The following is an 18,403-nucleotide window of genomic DNA, read 5'->3' on the forward strand; positions in this document are numbered from 1 at the left end:
TTCTCTAGTGGGCTTGTGGCCCACACACATAAGGAAGGGGCATTACCGTCAGTTCATATAGTCTAAGTTTCGTCCTCCTCTTGTCTTTCAAAGCAACTGCCCCGTTGAAGGCCGGTTACCTTCTTCTCCAATTCGTTTCTCTCAAATTCCTGCAATTCGCTTCCCGTCTCCACTTCTCAATTCTCCGTCCTTAGATTTCTCTCCAATTTGTAGGCTTTTCAGACCTCTGCTTCTCTGAAATTTCCATCTTCTAGGTGTTTTGGTAGATCCGACGATGCCGGTGAATCTGACGCCGAACGCGATTGCGGCAATCAACGGTGGAGATGTGAATTCAAAGCCGCTCGTGCAGGTTCTGGACATCAAGCTCATTGGAAACTCGCAGGAGCGGTACCGATTTCTGCTTTCCGATGCCGTGGCGACTCAGCAGGCCATGCTGGCGACTCAACTCAATGACCGAGTCAAGAGCGGACAAGTTCGCAAAGGATCTGTAATTCAGTTGATTGATTATATCTGCAGCGTTGTTCAAAATCGCAAGTAAGCAGCATCATCTCTTAATGTTTCTTATTTTTCATTATCCTTATCGTTGGAGTGTCGTGCAAACTAGTTTACAGTATTATCCCAATCTGTTCCGATCATAGATGAGTCAGTAACTTTAAATTATGCAAAAGAAACGAAAAATTACTTGAAATCATTGAAATTTTTGGAAAATTATTACATTTACCTCAAAAATCCTCACATGTTAGCTCTTCTTTGAGAGTTCTTCCCTGAATGGATTCAGTGAATAAATGTTCCTGATTTTGCATGAAATGCTACTCAATCTTTTGGAGAAATAAACCGGAGAGTCTGTACAACTAACACATCATTTTTGCTCCTTGTCTTTTTTGTTTGATTGATACTTGGCTTAGTGTCCCTTCTGAGTCTAGATTGAATTTACTCCCTACACTTTTGGTGCAGGATTATTGTTGTGTTGAACATGGAAACTATAATACCAGAATGTGAAATAATTGGAAACCCGAAAATGAATACTGAATCTCATTCAACAGCTCAGAAAGAGTTTCCCGGTGGCAATCGTGCAAGATCAGTGGGTGTTACTAATAATAATTTGAGTGTCCAAAATGGTGGTAATAAGATGCCGAGTTTTCGACCTTCTGTTCAACCTCCTTTCCAACCGCCTCCAAATTACAAAAGTCATGGCACAATTTTGAAGAATGAGGCACCAGCACGGATAATTCCGATTGCTGCTTTGAATCCTTATCAGGGGCGGTGGGCTATCAAGGCAAGGGTAACTGCTAAAGGTGATCTGCGGAGATACAACAATGCCAGGGGAGATGGGAAGGTTTTCTCATTTGACCTCCTTGATTCTGATGGAGGGGAGATTCGAGTGACCTGCTTTAATGCAGTTGTTGATCGGTTTTATGATACTATTGAGGTTGGGAAAGTTTACTTGATATCGAAGGGTAGCTTAAAACCTGCACAGAAGAACTTCAACCACCTGAAGAATGAATGGGAAATATTTTTGGAAGCAAGCTCAAGTGTGGAGCTGTGCCCAGATGAAGATGGCTCAATTCCAAAACAGCAGTTCTCCTTTAGACCAATCAGTGAAATTGAGAATGTTGAAAACAATTCCATACTTGATGTTATTGGCATTGTAATATCAGTGAATCCTTCAGTCCCCATCTTGAGAAAGAATGGTATGGAAACTCAGCGAAGAATTGTAAATCTAAAGGATGGCTCTGGTCGGAGTATTGAGCTCACCATGTGGGGGGAATTCTGCAACAGGGAAGGTCATCAGCTGCAGGAGATGATTGATTCTGGATCTTTCCCAGTTTTGGCTGTGAAATCCGGAAAGGTTAACGACTTCAGTGGGAAATCTGTAGGCACAATCTCTGCCACACAGCTCTTCATAAATCCAGACTTTACAGAGGCTTGTAACTTGAGAGAGTGGTTTGATCGAGGGGGAAAGAATGCTGCTTCTCAGTCCATCTCTAGAGATATCATGCCTGCAGGATCTAGGAATGAGATACGTAAAACTGTGTCTCAGATCAAGGATGAAGGTCTTGGAAGATCAGATAAACCAGACTGGGTCACAGTGAAGGCAACCATATCATTCATTAAAACAGACACTTTCTGTTATGCGGCTTGCCCATTGATGATTGGAGATAGACAGTGTAATAAGAAAGTGACAAGGTCAGGGAACACAAGATGGCAATGTGACAGGTGCAATCAAGAATTCGAGGACTGTGATTATCGATATCTTCTTCAAGCTCAAGTACAAGACCATACAGGATTGACTTGGGTGACAGCTTTCCAGGAAGCCGGTGAAGAGATCTTGGGTTGCTCAGCAAAAGAGCTGTACTTGTTGAAATACGAGGAGGAGGATGATTTCCGGTTTGGAGAAATAATCCGGAGCAGACTCCTTAACCAATTTTTGTTCAGACTTAAGATCAAAGAGGAAATGTATGGTGAAGAACAGAGGGTGAAGATCACTGTTGTCAAAGCAGACAAGGTGAACTATACTTCTGAAAGTAGGCATCTGCTTGATCTGATCTCAAAGTGCCCTTAATAACCAATTGAAATGAGTTGACCCTTCTCGGGTTACAAGCTAATACTGAATTTGTTGTGACTATCAAACAACCATCGTCAGATCAATATTTGTTTACACCTAATAAAACCAAGGTGTAGTCACTGTAATTCTTCACTTTAGAAAATTGATTTTCAGATTTTTTTTTTTTTTTTTTTCCTTTCGATCGATTCAAATTTTGTAGTCCGTATTTCCCATAGAACGTGATTAAGAACCATTCCATTAGTAGGCGGTTGTGTTCCTAACACGAATTATGAATCAATGCAAGAAATTAAACCTCTGTGTTCAGCCAAAATGGGAATTGAGATTTGGAGATAACCATTTTTCTGGCCAAATTACAGCTGATGGAGTCAAGGATTACACGCATGATACAGAGAATATTACTTAGAAGAAGAAAAACAGGTGCATGATGAAAAGAAACTAAAAAATTCCCAGCATGATCATAATATCATCTCTCAGCTCCTCTTGACAGGATCGAAGTTGGCAACACCAATCACAGCACCAACAATGACGACGAGCACAACACCACCGGCAGCAATGCTGAGCAAGAAGTTCTTGAGCGACGGCGATAACCCAGAATCTGCAGCCTCTGCCACCTCTGGAATCACCATAGAAGCCGCCAGCGCAGCCGCTGTCAACCCCGTGACCGCCTTCTCCTTCAGGGAAGCCCTGACCTCAAACTTCCCACTGGATTTGGATGATGCTGCAGCCATAGACTTTGAAGGCCGCACAGGCAATGGCCTGAAGAAGGCTTCAGACCCCTGCAGCCTCGTCTGGGTGGCACTGGTCATGGGCATGGCCATTGAAACAGCCAAAGTGGAAGCCATTGTTGCTTGTCTGTTGGTGATCTCTTCTCTTACTCCCAACTGCTTCTTCTGTATGAGAAAATTTTAGCAATTGGAATGAGATTTGTGAGGTGTTGAGTGGGGGTTGTGATGAGAGGTGGAAAATGGAGATCTGAGTTGGGGTTGTCCTCTGTATTTTTGGCTGATGTGGCAGCTTCTCCATTTTCCTACGGTGGATAAGGTTATCTCATTCCTCCAATCCCCATCGAGTTTCAAATTTGGGAGTAGCCTTCCGTCGTTGCTTTAGGACGTTTGCATGGGCCAGGGCTTTTCAGGTTGGACCCAGATGACAATACGGCCCAATTGGGTTCAAGCTGTTCACCATTGTCTTTTGAACCTTTGCAAAGATTATGGTAGCTAGTCGTCCAAATCCACCAATGTAAGATTTGTATTTATTGAGTACTACCATAAATACAAACCTTTAACATTGCATTTGATAAGAAAAAATGTGGGAAGAATTTCAATTTCTCATTGGAGAAAAGGAGCAGAATGAAAAATCTATTATAAGAACATTATAATTTTTTAAAATTTATTTTAAAGTATTTATTTTAATAATAAATTTAAAATGTTTTTAAGAAATTTTTTTAAAAATATTATGAGAAATAAAGATAATATTTTAAAAACTTTTATATTATTCATAAACATACAATACAATCGCAAAATGGACATCGAAAAAATAGTTTTCTATATTAACATTTTTAAATACAATTTTATTTATCATTTTCAAAAATTGATAAAAAAAACTTTTTTTTTTTTTTTTTAAATTTCCCTTTAAGGCAAACATGATTGTAACAAACATCCAAAGAAAGTCTTACCTCTTTACTCTCTTAAGAGCTCCAAAAAAAATGTACAATAAAAATAATCAAAAGCCATATCATTCCATGAGAATAGCTCTAAAAGCTAAACAAGAACTCACCCAAAATTACAATCAACAATGAAAGAAAAGAAAGAATACAACACTCACCCTTACTACTCTCCATCCTTCATTTTCACTTTTTTTTTTTTTTATGGTAAAGAAAACGTGGCAACATTCTTCATTTTCAAAATCAGAACTAAAACTGCAGTTCAAATTATCTTCCTTGAGAATACATTCCTTCCTGCTAAATCAATCTTCGCTCATGCATCGACCACAATGTTCCTGTTCTCCACGATGCAACAAAATGTCCAAAAGAATCACTGTTAAAAGACTGGTACTACTAAAATCAATTCATTGCTTCATAAGAAAAGAAAGGAAAATTCAGAGTTACCCACAATTCCAAACAGTATTGGATGTGATCTTGAGGGCTTAATGCAAAACATTTAATACAAAATTGTTGTCAACCTGAACAGACAGTTGCCCATCACAGTGCAATTTGTGTGCTTTTATTGATCATCAAGGGTTAGGTAGCATGCCACAAGGAGAAAGACAAATCATCAAAGTACTAGGCCATAAAAATTACTAGCACCCCAACAATCAGCATATGGACAGTTGTACTCTCAGGTTGAATAGTCCTCCCAATTCTCAGGTTGGTTAATTCTATGGCATCGGATATGATACTTGAGAGGTTGAAGTACTAGTAAGGTAAACTAGTGACCCAAGTGAATTGGGAGAGGGAACGTTTGTTCATGAAAGCCCACTTTTCCCCTTCAACATTTGACCACCAATCCACCATAAATTGTGCCCCAATAACAAAAACGAAAGAAAGCATATCCTATAGCTTGGTCCGCAGAAAAGCTCCAGAGATTTGTAGTTTAGAGGTCTGTATAGCTTAGTATCTAGTAATATCAGGATTTCAGGATGCATGCAAACAAATGAGTAGTACCGATTCAATTTTAGAGAATAGAAATACATACTTGTAGCAGACTACAGAATCCTGGCTCAAAGAAGGATGATTGTCATCGCATTGTAGTTGGAAACACTGGTGGTGCTGAGTCAACACTTCTTACATGAACTTCCTGAGGCAGAAGATGATATTTAATATTAAGCTCTTCAAAGATTTTCTTCAGCTCTATGACTAGTTCAGATCTGCGGCTGCTCTTGTCCCCATAGTTCTGAAAGTTTATGGTGTGGGTGACATAAAGACCCATATTCATCTGGTTCACATCAACAATATCCTTCACCAACACACTGTGGCCAGGACGCCAGTGTTGAGGCTTGCTCTCCAAGTACCTGAAATACCCAAACACAGCCACCTTTGTTCAAGACAGTACATAATTGGAAAGAGAACAAACAGAACATATGACATGAAATGATAAAACAGCATCATTTAAAAAGGAAAAGGAGTAACACATCTCTAATTATTTAAGATTAGACTCTTATCATCAATGAGAAAACAAAAAATTAACCTCAAACCTGAAGGGAAAAATATAAAAGCAAGGTACAAAAAGAAACCACTGAAGAGAATTTAGTTTGATTCAAAAGCAAAAAAAATCAGTAGCTTTATGGGAAGTGCTCTCTTAGCACCAACTCTTTCTCTTGACGTGATCTTTCTAGTCACCAAATATTGCAGGTTTAGAAGTTCAGGACAGATAATTTATAGAGTTCAAAAAAAATACTACTGATAGATAGACATTTAGAAATCATGTATTAGAACCAGGGAAAATGTGACACTTCAGCTGAATAAGATGAAAAGACCTGAATTCCCAAGTTCCTTTATTCAAGAATTGAGAGTATATTGACCATTTCAGGTTAAGAGTGGTCAAATCTAGCTGAATTTACCAGCGGAGGAATTAGATTCATAGCAAAACTAAGGATTTTCCTCCACTTTGGCGAAGCAAACTTTAAAAAGAAAGAATAGGTTGAACATTTTTTAATCAATTTTGAGATTTTGAGCTTAAAACTGTTACTATAAGTGGCAGCTGAAAGAATTGTGAAACATTAGATTTTCAATGACAGACTTAAAATTCATTAATTTTTACAAATAAGCGATAATATATACTGCAATTTCAAGAGGTTTGTGACAACTTGTTTCCACAGGAATCAGAATTCTGTCAAAGTCCAACCCTATACAGGAAGCAGGCACTATGCAACCTCAAAACATACCAAAACTTAACAAGATTTGCAACTTCTATATCATATTACAGTTTTTTGGGAGCCTTGCTTTGATTAATTCCTCAAGCCTGAAGCTCAACCAAGTAACTTCATATGTGGTATATATATACGTTGTGAATGCATCAAACCTATGCATCCTGAAAATGATATAATGCAAGGATTTGAAAGGTTCTGGCATTGCTAATATTTTTTGCAAACTGAACTTACTTTTAAAGCATCATGGCCATGAAGAAGCTTAAACTTTGTGCCTTCACTTAGATAGGCAAAGACACTTGAAGAAGGAATAAAACATGACAATGATATCTAGTTTAGCTTTGGCCTGCCCAATGCAGTAGCATACGAAAACACATAACCAGAAGGAATCAAAACTACATATAATAAAAATGAGATTGAAGATGGATAGTGCTAAAAACACAATTTACTAGCAAAGAAAGGAGATAAGTGGGCTTGCAAAGAAGTTAGAAACTAAGGGTAAGGAACATGGGGGATAAAATGGTTGGAGCATGTGAAAGTAGGGCTTCTTGGATCTTGGTGACCAGGTGCTTGTGGGCTTTGCTCTTCTCCATATTCGGTATTTCTTATGTGACGCCTTCTTGGATCTACACTGACAGGCTTTTTCATGTGGGGAGAAAAGGAGGAATGGCAACCCATCTTGTGTTAGGAAAGAAATAGAGGAACTTCCTACAGCGTTGAGCTGTCCATGGTAGCTTTGAAATCTGTGTTCCAGAAATCCTTGTTCTACTGATCTAAAGATTCTACTGGGAACAACATTTGTCCTTTCCTGACTTCATAGGGTGGGACTGTCTTGGGTCTTCTTTCCTGGCCTACAGATCGGGATCATTTGCTTCTTTTTTTCCTTATACCTCAGGTAATCTTTTTATACTCCTGTACTAGGATTTGCTGCCTTTTCGCCAAAGTTTAATATATCATTTTGCTTGTTCAGATTAAAAAAAAAGAAAAAAGGAGAAAGAAAGGAAGGCTTCACAATCCAGAGCATGCAGATAGGTCCATAGGGAAAGGTCTCAAATTGATAGGTTAGGCCAGGATCGCAGCATGAATTTACTGAACACTATGAACCTCCAAGTATCAAAGTCTACCACCAGACAGACCTTTACAAGTCAAGCAGTGGATGCTTAGTTTGCCAATGAGAGCTCAGTGTGTAGCTCCAAATCGATGGTCATACAAGGCACATGTCCATTTTCATAGTCATAAATCCCATGATCTCCATCAACATTCGAGTCCAGCAAGCAACTATGATTTTCATAATGCAAGAAATGCTGAATGTTGATGGTAATATGAGAAGACAACATGCTCTATAATAACTTAATTGCTAAGAGAGCTTCTAAAGGTGAAATAAGTTGCTTCGCAAGAGATAAGTTTCTTGATACATAAACAAAAGGCACAAAAAATTACTGTTGGCAAAATGTAGTGGCACAAAAGATTATAGTTCACTTACGTTTTTATTCTAGCTTTAAGAGCAGCAATGGTCTCCATTGAAGTGGAAAAATCAACAGCAAACTCCACAGAGTCACTCATTTCCGGGCTCCGGTAAAAGTTGCTGATAGGTTTGGTAGCCAAAACTGAATTTGGATAGAATATCTTTTCATTGTCATATCTCAGGAAGATTGTCGTCAAAATGTTCATCTCTTCAACAACCATCTGCAAGGTTTCAATTTTTCAAGGAAAATGAAGCAAAATAACCTTGTTATAATAAAATTATATCTAATCTAGTCTTGGACTTACCTGTACTCCATCAATGACACAACGATCACCAACATCAAATGGGTGCATCACAAATACAAATATGATGGCTTCAAATACAGTCTTGCAGGTGTTGCCAAACATAAATGCCACAAGTAAGAGCTGTGATGAAATGAAGACGAGTACATTGGTTGTCGCAAATCCCATCAAGAGTAACCACACAATAATAATAACAATAAGCATAACCCCTGAAGCAATTTTATTCAGTTCCTCTATAGCTGTTTTAGTGTCATTTAAAGAATGTGCCAGTGATTTGCGTTCGAGATAGACATTCACCTGCAAGGAATACTAAGACATCAGATCGTGATATTAAACTTTTTCCACAAACGGATTTCTATGTCCACTATAAAATGTATTTGAACACTGTTTTCTTGAAAGCAGTTGTGTGAAAAGTGTTCAAAGCTGCAAGTTTACTACTACTTTAAGTCACAATATGCACTTAAAACTATGATGGTAATACTAATTGTATCCTACAAAACCATTTTAGCGCATGCATTTGAGCAACTCTGAAATTCCCTCCACATGCACAAATCTGAAACATGATTTACAGTTACAATTCAATGAAAATGCACAAGGAAAACAGGAGTTGATAACTTAGTATACAGGAAAATTTCCAAATCCATGTCAGAATTACAAACAATCAGAAACCATGAAGAGATTGGGATGAAACATATGGTAAAGAAACAAAACAGAGAACTCACCACCCACTTCTTCAAAGAGGATCTCTTAATCTTTCGAGTTTCTGATGCTCCTTCAAATAATGGAAGCACGTTATCTACCTCCTCCTTTTTCATGAAGCGCAAGAGGTCCTCCTCATCAATATGTCTAATCCATGCAACAGAGGAAACAGTGAGACAATTTCATAACAAACAATCATCACAAAAGCATAGCAACTATCAAAGTAGTAAATATTCTCACTTGGTACAAGGCTTGGCTACATTCATAAAAATCCGAGAAGCTGCATTCCTTGCTTCCCACTCATTAGTAATCTCCTTATCTTTCTGTTCACCTCCGTCATCATCAACACTATCATCGAGTGCATTTGAGATTGTAGTCAACCCTGAACCCCTTATCACTTGAATCAAACCTTTCATGGTCCAAGCAGAAACCTTCTCTTGCTTTATTTTATGAAGCTTCCCTACATCAATAACCTCTTCTTTCTCCCCTCCTTTTCCTCTCTTAGTACTCCTGAAACTCAACTGAGCACTATTTACACTCCCAACCATTTCTGCCATCGCCATCAAAGGAGGCCCCGAAAGGGTCTGGAGAACATATTGATGAAATATTGATTCTTGAATCCGGTCAAAGAATCTTGTTACATGGAAAGAAGAAGCTAGTATCTTTACCAACAGGGTCTTTGCCAACCATATAGCAGCCCCAATAAGACAAGAAGCAAGAGCTCTCGTCACATAATTCAGAATCCTGGTGGCCTTCCTTGATCGCTTCACCCCACGGTTGATCAATAGACCCCAAGCTAGAAGAATCAAACCCAACCAAATGAAGACCAGCACACTCTTCTTCAACCCATAAACAAAATACAAAACCTTCTTTCTAAGCAAAAAATTCCTTTCAATCATGAAAACTACGATATTAATACACCATTCCGTGACCAATCTCCCACAGAATATTACCAATACAAGCACAGACCATTTCCAAATTTCCAAACCCCAAATCAAAGTATGCAGCAACCTATGTACAGTTAAGCTAGCAATCAGGCACCCCATAATACACACAAACGCAATCCACTCAACCCAAAGTACAAACCTCAATCTCTTACTGTTCTTTTCAATTTCTGGCGAATTCGATGTCTTATAAACGTCATCATCTTCTTCCTCGTCCTCTCCATCGAGCACCAACGGCGTTCGTGGAGTTGCTGGAGCTGTTCTCACATTGTCTCTAGGAGTAGTAGCAGTTAGGCTATGAACTGGAGATGCACTGTCAGCGATCGGTGAGTTCGAGGGCAATAACTGGGTCTTCTCTCCAACAGACGTTTCAATAGGATATGAAGGCTCCAGCAATCTCGATTTGGGTTTCGAATATGCCGAGCTACCAAGGGACCGCCGTCGAACCACCGACTCCGTGGGGACTTTTGGGGGCTTGCTCGCATTCGGACTTCTGGCTATGTCCGGAGAAGATGGGGTGGCCTTTGGGGTCACTTGGACTCTGGAGTTGAGCCTCTCCAGCTCAATCGAACCTTGCGAATCTTTAGAAAACAAGTTGGAGCCATCTTCGGTTGCCACAGAAGCTTTAGCATCTGTGCTTTCTTCACTACTCGAAATCGTAACAACGACTTCATTTTCACTGTTACCTTTCTTGCGTGTCGCCCCTCTTCCACTTTCCATGAAAGCGTTCGCTATGATTGGTTCCTGAGAAAACGCGGGAAAATAAAAAAAGAATTTGGAATATTTCACAATCAAACTTAACCAGCGACCCGATTCCCAGCTTCCATTTATATTCCCCGAGCTCTCAAACAACAATCAAGACAAATATTTTATTTCTGGCGGATTCCCGCCAATGATCACACAAAAAGAAAGAAAGTGGAAAGCAGAGAATTATAATCGAGAGATGCAAAAGCCCGTGCAAATTCACTGTTTGCTTTTACGGAAAATTGCACGAAAGAAAAAGCAAATTTGGGATCTTAGAAGTTAGAACGGCCTCCTTTAGTAAAACCTTTTGAATAAGATAGCAAGTGTTGCATTTTCTCGAAAACCAAACAGAGCAGAGAAAACCACCAACTAAAAGTGAAATGGTGGAGAGTTGTTAGCAGCGGCGAATAGTTGACTGCAAGATGGAGCCTTAACTTTATTTAAATATGAAATAATAATAATAATAAATAAATAAAAACTCAAAGCGCTACATCAACTTTATTTAGAAAAATTAGCATTACATGCATCATTGCACTTCAAGTCTTTTCCAATATTTTGAAAATTGAAATATTATTTTCATAAGGTATCATTGAGATGGGCCTCAATAGTCCACATCATCATTCGGCGTATTCATTATTCCTCATTTATTTAGTCGAGAATTAGATATCATTCTTTAAACGAGGCTTCACTGCGCATAAGGTCATAGTGCGGAACAGTTTTAAGTATAAATTTATATTCTAAAGTCGGATATTCATTCCGTTATTTAAGTTTTATATTAAATAAATAAATAAATTTAAAAATACATATATAAAAATAATTTATTGACTTTAACTTTTTTTTTTCTTTATATTATTTTATCAAATTGCTAAAAACTCGACATAGGAAAAAGGTTTTCAAGTTTCTTTTGGGTTATGTTGGGCTGTCGGTCACATAGTTAAAAATGATCTTATTGATTTAAAAAAATTATTTTAATTAGCATAAAAACAATAAAATAGTTCACGATTTAAAGTCAAACTAAATCTTTGCTAAAACAAACAAATTCAAACATATAATATTAAATTATTAAAAACAAATTTTCAATTTGGTTTAGTCAAATGAATGGAAGTTGCTCCATCTTAAATTCATTTTTGGCATGAATCTTACTGACTAACTGGAAGTTGCTCAATCTTAAATTCATTTTTGGCATGGATCTTACCTACCAATGAACTAAACCTCTATGAAGGCAATAGAGGACAAATAAAATAAAATATCATAAGCAAATATTTAGAAGAATTGCCACAATTATTATTTTAATCTTACTTATCCTTTTTTCTCTAGTAGGATTTGTTTTTATTCATTGAAGTTTTAATGGTCAATAATAACCCGGTGGATTCCTAATAGCTACGCCCTGTTGATAAAGATACGAAAAGTGAATATTTCACAAAATAGCATATGTTAAAAAAATAGAAATAGAACTCAAATATTTATTTTTCTTTTTATGGAAAGTAAGAGAAAGATTGTATGACTTACAATCACAAAAACTATTTTGTAATGTAAAGTTATATTCATAAAACATCAACAGTTACTTTGATTAACAAGTCTTAGGGTTTGGTAGTAACTTGCATTACTTAGTCTATTAATTGATCTCTAAAAAAAAAGTTTTAAAATATCAAATTAAGAGAGGAATCAATGATTTATCAACATTAAAGTTTAAACTAGAGAGATTAAAGAAAAAAAATTTGCCTATAAAATTTACTTCTTTAAGATATATTATTTTGGATCTTTTGGCATATTGTCTAACTTAAGTGGGGTTTGTTTTTTAACTGAATAAAAAAAGTCAAAATATTTTATTTTTTCTATTCAACTAAAAGTAACTAATTGATATCAACCAACATAATTAAACTAAATTTATTGATAACAAATTCACTTTAATTATGTTGATTAATATCAACAAAGTACTTTTAATTAAATAAAAAAATTCAAATATTTTGATTTTTTCTATTCAGTTAAAAAACAAACATCACCTTATTCTCTATGAAAATAATATAGAATTATAAACAATGTCAATGTTTTCAAAGTATTCTCCATAATATAGAGTAATTAAAGTTTAAACAAACTAGGTTAAAAAAAATTACCCTACAAAATTTTCTGACTAAATATCATATTGTATTTAGGATCTTGGACCGTTCTTTGTATTTCATAGACATATAATGGCAAAGTTTTTAAAATAATCTTCATGATTTTAATCTTTTTTAAATACTATATAAAAATAACTAAAAATAATTTGAACTTGTTTAAAAAAATTCTCAAAAAATGGTTTCCAATAAATAAATAAAAATTTAAGCTAAAAACGTTTTTTTAAGAATAGTTTTAAAATAATTAATTAGATAAGTTGTTGGAGGTAACTAGTCCATCACTTCACACAACTCCTAGTAATATTTATAAAGAAATAAATATAAAAACTATGAAATTTAGGTTAATTGAATATTAATTATTTTGTAACAAAATAAAAAACTTCAATAAATAAAATTAGAAACTTGGTGAGAAATGATTATTTAACAACTTGAAGGTATTTAACTACCACAATGAGATACCTTATCTGATGGAAGCTTCATCTTTGCTTTCTCTTCTTCCATTCGATGAAGTGGCCTGATATCTTCTTTCCTCTTTAATGGAAAAAGTTCATAAAAGTCGATTGATTTAATTCCTTACATGTTGATCGTCGGAACCAAGAGTCTCAAATGACACTCACTCTTACTAATCTTCATGCTTCATTTCCACATAAACATAATATTTTTATTCAGAATCAGAACTAAAACTGCAGTTTCAATAATCTACATTGTTTCCTGCTAGATCGATCTCCGCTCCTGCATTGACCACAATGTTCCTGTTCTCCACAGTTTAACAAAATGTCCAAAAGAATCATTGTTACAAGACTGGTACTACTCAAATCAATTCATTGCTTCATAAGAAAAGAAAATTAAGAGTCGCATACAATTCCAAGCAGTATTGTAATTGATCTTGAGGGCTTAACACTAAACATTTAATCCAAAATTGTCTTTTACCAATGCAGTAACCCCAACAGAAAGTTGCCCATCACAGTGCAATTTGCGTGCTTTTATCGATCATCAAGGGGTTAGTAGCATGCCATTAGGAGAAAAACAAATTATCAAAGTACTAGGTCATAAAGATTACTATGTACTAGTACCCCAACATTCAGCCTATGGACCAACATTGGTAATGTAGAATTTCTAAGATTGAGAAGTCCTCCCAGTTCATGGTTGCCTAATTCTATGGCATCAGATATGAGACTTGAGAGGTTGGAGTAGTAGTAAGGCAAACAGGATATAGCCCCTGGTACTAGTTCAAAGAGCCTAATTTCAGGATTCAAGCAAATAAATGAGTTGAGCCAAGAGGAATTCGAGAATAGAAGTACATACTTGCAGCAGAATACAGAATCCCGGCTCAAAGAAGAGTGATTGTCAGCGCATTGTTGTTGGAAATAGTGGTGGTGCTGAGTCAACACTTCTTAGGTGAACTTCCTGAGGCAGCAGATGATATTTAATATTAAGCTCTTCAAAGATTTTCTTCAGCTCTATAACTAGTTCAGATCTGCGGCTGCTCTTGTCCCCATAGTTCTGAAAGTTTATGGTGTGGGTGACATAAAGAGCCATATTCATCTGGTTCACATGAACAATATCCTTCACCAACACACTGTGGACAGGACGCCAGTGTTGAGGCTTGTTCTCCAAGTACCTGAAATACCCAAACACAGCCACCTTCGTTCAAGAAAGTATATAATTGGAAAGAGAACAAGCAGAACATATGATGTGAAATGATAAAACCGTATCATTTTAAAAGGAAGAGGAGCAACACATCTCTGATTACTTAAGATCAGACTCTTATCATTAATGAGAAAATGAAAGTTAACCCCAAACCTTAAGGGAAAAATATAAAAGCAAGGTACAAAAAGAAACCACTAAAGAGAATTTAGTTTGATTCAAAATCAAATATTCAATGGCTTCATGGGAAGTGCTCTAGAATAACATAATTGCTAATAGAGCTTCCAAAGGTGAAATAAGTCGTTTCACATCAGGCATGAAATTCAGTTTCTCGATGCATAAACAAAAAGGCACAAAAGATTATAATTCACTTACGTTTTTATTCCATCTTTAAGAGCAGCGATGGTCTCCATTGAAGTGGAAAAATCAACAGCAAACTCCACAGAGTCACCCCCCATTTCCGGGCTCCTGTAAAAGTTGCTGATGGGTTTGGTAGCCAAAACTGAATTTGGATAGAATATCTTTTCATTGTCATATCTCAGGAAGATTGTCGTCAAAATGTTCACCTCTTCAACAGTCATCTGCAAGGTTTCAATTTTTCAAGCAAAATATCCTTGTTAAAAATTATATATATATATATATACACATATATATTCGGAGGTCTTGTACTTACCTGCACTCCATCGATGACACAACGATCACCAACATCAAATGGGTGCATCACAAATACAAATATCATGGCTTCAAATACAGTCTTGCAGGTGTTGCCAAACATAAACGCTGAGAGTAAAAGCTGCGATGAAATGAGGATGAGTACTTTGGTCGTCACTAATCCCATCAAGAGTAACCACACAATGATGATAACAATAAGAGTAACCCCTGAAGTAATTTTATTCAGTTCCTCTATGGCTGTTTTAGCATCATTTAAAGAAAGTGCCAGTGATTTGCGTTCACTGTAGACCTTCACCTGCAAGCAATACAAAGACATTAGATCATGACATTAAATTTTTTCTACAAACAGATATCTATGTCCACTGTAAAATGTCTCCAAAATTTTTGTCTCAAAAGAGTAGTTGTGTGAAAAAAAGTTCAACTACTACTTGAAGTTACAATATGCACTTAAAACTATGATGGTGATACTAAATTGTATCTTACAAAGCATTTTAGTGCATGCATTTGGGCAAATCCAAAACATGATTTATAATTACAATTCGATGAAAATGCACAAGGAAGACGGGAGTTGATAGATTAGTATACAGGAAAATTTCCAAATCCATGTCATAATTACAAACAATCAGAAACCATGAACAGATTGGGAATCAAACATATAGTAAAGAAAGAAAACAGAGAACTCACCACCCACTTCTTAAAAGAGGATCTCTTAATCTTTCGAGTTTCTGATGCTCCTTCAAATAATGGAAGCAAATTATCTACGTCCTGCTTTTTCATGAAGCACCAGAGGTCCTTCTCATGGATATATCTAATCCATGTAACAGAGAAGAAAGTGAGACAATTTACAATGAATAAGTATCATAAAAGCATAGAAACTTCCAAAGTAGTAAGTGTTCTCACTTGGGATCACTCTTGGCTACATTCTCAAAAATCTGAACAGCTGTAGTCCTTGCTTCCCACTCATTAGCAATCTCCTTATCTTTATGTTCGCCTCCCTCATCATCAACACTGTCATCAAGCACATTCGATATTGTAGTCAACCTGGAACCCCTTATCACGTCAATCAAACCTTTCATGGTCCAAGCAGAAACCTTCTCTTGGTCTATTTTATAAAGCTTCCCTACATCAACAACCTCTTCTTTCTTCCCTCCTTTTTGTTTCATCTCACTCCTGAAACTCAACTGAGCGCTATTTCCTCTCCCAACCATTTCTGTAGTCTCCATGGAAGGAGGCTTTGAAAGGGTCTGGAGAACATACTGATGAAATAGGGATTCTTGAATCCGGTCAAAGAATCTTGTGACATGGAAAGAAGAAGCAAGTATCTTTATCAACAGGGCCTTTGCCAGCCATAGAACAGCCCCAACAAGACAAGAAGCAAGGGCTCTCGTCACATAATTCAGAATCCTGGTGGTCTTCCTTGATCGCTTCACCCCACTGTCGATCAATAGGCCCCAAGCTAGAAGAATCAAACCCAACCAAATGAAGACCAGCACACTCTTCTTCAACCCAAAAACAAAGTACAAAACCTTCTGTCTAAACAAGTAATTCTTTTCAATCATGAAGACTACGATATTAATACACCGTTCTGTGACCACTCTCCCACAGAATATCACCAATACCAGCACAGACCATTTCCAAATTTCCAAACTCCAAATCATAGTATGCAGCAATCTATCTATAGTTAAGCTAGCAATCAAGCACCCCATAATACACACAAACGCTACCCACTCAATCCAAACTACAAACCTCAATTTCTTACTTTTCTTTTCCGTTTCTGGCAAATACGATGTCTTATAAACCTCCTCGTCTTCTTCTTCTTCTTCGTCCTCTCCACCGGGTGTTTGTGGAGTCACCGGAGCTGTTTTCACATTGTCTCTAGGAGTAGTAGCAGTTGAGCTATGAATTGGAGAAGCACGGTTAGTTTTAAGCGAACTCGAAGGCAACAACCGGGTATTCTCTTCAACAGAAGTTTCAATAGGACATGAAGGCTCCAGCAATCTCGATTTGGGTATCGAATATGCCGACCTCCCCAGGGACCGCCGTCGAACCACCGACTCCGTGGGGACTTTTGGGGGCTTGCTCGCGCTCGGACTTCTGGGCGTGTCCGGAGAAGATGGGGTGGTCTTTGGGGTCACTTGGACCCTGGATTTGAGCCTCTCCAGCTCAATCGAAGCTTGCGAATCTTTAGAAAACGATTTGAAGCCATCTTCGGTTGCCGCAGAAGCTTTAGCATCCGTGCTTTCCTCACTACTCGAAATCGTAACCACGACTTCATTTTCATTGCTACCTGTCTTGCGTGCCGCCTCTCTTCCACTTTCCATGAAAGCTTTTTGCGTTCGCTATGTTTGGTACCTGAGAAAACGTGGGAAAATAAAAAAGGGATTTTCGAAAATTACACAATACACCTTAACCAGCGACCCGATCCCCAGCTTCCATTTATATTTCCCGAGCTCTCAAACGAGTCAAACCACAATCAAGATAAATATTTTATTTCTGTCGGATTCCCGCCAATGATCACACAAAAAGACAAAAAGTGGAAAGCAGCGAATTATAATCGAGAGATTCAAAAGCCCGCGCAAATTCACTGTTTGCTTTTACGGAAGATTCCACGAAAGAAAAAACAAATTAAGGATCTTGAAGTTAGAACGGCCCCCTGTGTACAACCTTTTGAATAAGATAGTAACTTGTTCATTTTCTCGCCAACCAAACACGATAGAGAAAATCACCATCTAAAAGTAAAGCGGTAGAGAGTTGCCATCAGAGGCCAATATATAAGGTAAAGGGTAGTTCCGAAATATAAAAAGTTTTTTCTCCTAGGTGTAAAAATTATTTTGTCTTTGAAACATTACTTTTCTAACCTTTTGTATGAAAAGGGCTTATCATAACTACAAGTTGTAATAATTGAGTATTACTAAGTCTAAAAAGGTCCACTCTCATTATAATAATAATAAGGTTAATAACTTGTGAAAGATGATGAGCTTTTTAATATTAGGTCCACATCGTGATTGAAGAATGACATGCATTCTTTAAACGTGAGGCCATCAAATCAATCTTACAAAATGAGTTTTATAATCATAAATTTATTCTTGAGGCAGGAAAAGGATTTCTTTTATATTTGATTTATCATGAAAAATACGAAAGAATAAATAAATATAATTAAAATTAATTACAAACATTTTAAAATTATTAACTTTTATGTAAAAAGGAAATGATTTAAAAAAAACATGAAAAAATAATTTATTAACTTTAACTCTATTTGTCTTTTTATTTTTTATTTTTTTCTTTATTTTATATTCCCTCATATTATTCTATCAAATTTATTAAAAACTCAATATAAAAATAAGGTTTTCAAGTTTCTCCCTTTAGGTAAATAAATAAAAAAATAA

The 18,403-nt window shown here is 36.7% G+C and overlaps 4 protein-coding genes across 7 annotated transcripts; 1 reads left to right on the forward strand and 3 right to left on the reverse strand.

The window, feature by feature from the left end:
• The first annotated feature begins 48 nt into the window (after positions 1–48).
• LOC100268119 (replication protein A 70 kDa DNA-binding subunit A) lies at positions 49–2,731 on the forward strand. Its single transcript, XM_002278237.4, has 2 exons — positions 49–534; positions 955–2,731. The coding sequence occupies exons 1-2, from the start codon at positions 275–277 to the stop codon at positions 2,561–2,563; spliced, it is 1,869 nt and encodes a 622-aa protein (XP_002278273.1). The 5' UTR covers positions 49–274; the 3' UTR covers positions 2,564–2,731.
• Positions 2,732–2,865: 134 nt separating this feature from the next.
• On the reverse strand, positions 2,866–3,868 carry LOC109123414 (uncharacterized). The gene has a single exon (XM_019223088.2). The coding sequence runs from the start codon at positions 3,406–3,408 to the stop codon at positions 3,037–3,039; it is 372 nt and encodes a 123-aa protein (XP_019078633.1). The 5' UTR covers positions 3,409–3,868; the 3' UTR covers positions 2,866–3,036.
• A 344-nt stretch (positions 3,869–4,212) lies between these two features.
• On the reverse strand, positions 4,213–11,027 carry LOC100262967 (mechanosensitive ion channel protein 10). Its single transcript, XM_019223211.2, has 6 exons — positions 9,137–11,027; positions 8,920–9,043; positions 8,201–8,494; positions 7,914–8,116; positions 5,260–5,575; positions 4,213–4,564 (listed from the first exon to the last, which is right to left on the reverse strand). The coding sequence occupies exons 1-5, from the start codon at positions 10,558–10,560 to the stop codon at positions 5,302–5,304; spliced, it is 2,319 nt and encodes a 772-aa protein (XP_019078756.1). The 5' UTR covers positions 10,561–11,027; the 3' UTR covers positions 4,213–4,564; positions 5,260–5,301.
• Positions 11,028–13,087: 2,060 nt separating this feature from the next.
• LOC100257841 (mechanosensitive ion channel protein 10) lies at positions 13,088–17,766 on the reverse strand. Of its 4 annotated transcripts, XM_059740700.1 has the most exons (7): positions 17,682–17,760; positions 15,918–17,369; positions 15,702–15,825; positions 15,019–15,312; positions 14,721–14,926; positions 14,004–14,319; positions 13,088–13,450 (listed from the first exon to the last, which is right to left on the reverse strand). In XM_059740700.1, the coding sequence occupies exons 2-6, from the start codon at positions 17,336–17,338 to the stop codon at positions 14,046–14,048; spliced, it is 2,319 nt and encodes a 772-aa protein (XP_059596683.1). In that variant the 5' UTR covers positions 17,339–17,369; positions 17,682–17,760; the 3' UTR covers positions 13,088–13,450; positions 14,004–14,045. The 4 variants fall into 4 exon arrangements, with proteins under 4 accessions (XP_059596683.1, XP_002278315.1, XP_059596684.1 ...); XM_002278279.4 differs by having other exon boundaries at positions 15,918–17,760; XM_059740701.1 differs by lacking the exon at positions 13,088–13,450 and having other exon boundaries at positions 13,506–14,319; positions 17,682–17,766.
• Positions 17,767–18,403: the final 637 nt, after the last annotated feature.

This window comes from Vitis vinifera, chromosome 11 (assembly GCF_030704535.1).
Source record: "Vitis vinifera cultivar Pinot Noir 40024 chromosome 11, ASM3070453v1".
In the NCBI taxonomy this organism is placed as follows: Eukaryota; Viridiplantae; Streptophyta; class Magnoliopsida; order Vitales; family Vitaceae; genus Vitis; species Vitis vinifera.

Bases quoted from the DNA above. Each gene is read 5' to 3' on its own strand.
- LOC100268119 (XM_002278237.4), top strand. From the start codon at position 275: ATGCCGGTGAATCTGACGCCGAACGCGATTGCGGCAATCAACGGTGGA. The intron at 535-954 runs GTAAGCAGCATC...CTTTTGGTGCAG, and splicing joins AGCGTTGTTCAAAATCGCAA to GATTATTGTTGTGTTGAACA.
- LOC109123414 (XM_019223088.2), bottom strand. From the start codon at position 3,408: ATGGCTTCCACTTTGGCTGTTTCAATGGCCATGCCCATGACCAGTGCC.
- LOC100262967 (XM_019223211.2), bottom strand. From the start codon at position 10,560: ATGGAAAGTGGAAGAGGGGCGACACGCAAGAAAGGTAACAGTGAAAAT. The intron at 9,044-9,136 runs GTGAGAATATTT...TGCATGGATTAG, and splicing joins GTAGCCAAGCCTTGTACCAA to ACATATTGATGAGGAGGACC. The intron at 8,495-8,919 runs GTGAGTTCTCTG...TATTCCTTGCAG, and splicing joins CCTCTTTGAAGAAGTGGGTG to GTGAATGTCTATCTCGAACG.
- LOC100257841 (XM_059740700.1), bottom strand. From the start codon at position 17,338: ATGGAAAGTGGAAGAGAGGCGGCACGCAAGACAGGTAGCAATGAAAAT. The intron at 14,927-15,018 runs GTAAGTACAAGA...GAAACCTTGCAG, and splicing joins GTGTCATCGATGGAGTGCAG to ATGACTGTTGAAGAGGTGAA. The intron at 14,320-14,720 runs GTAAGTGAATTA...TGGGTATTTCAG, and splicing joins CTTAAAGATGGAATAAAAAC to GTACTTGGAGAACAAGCCTC.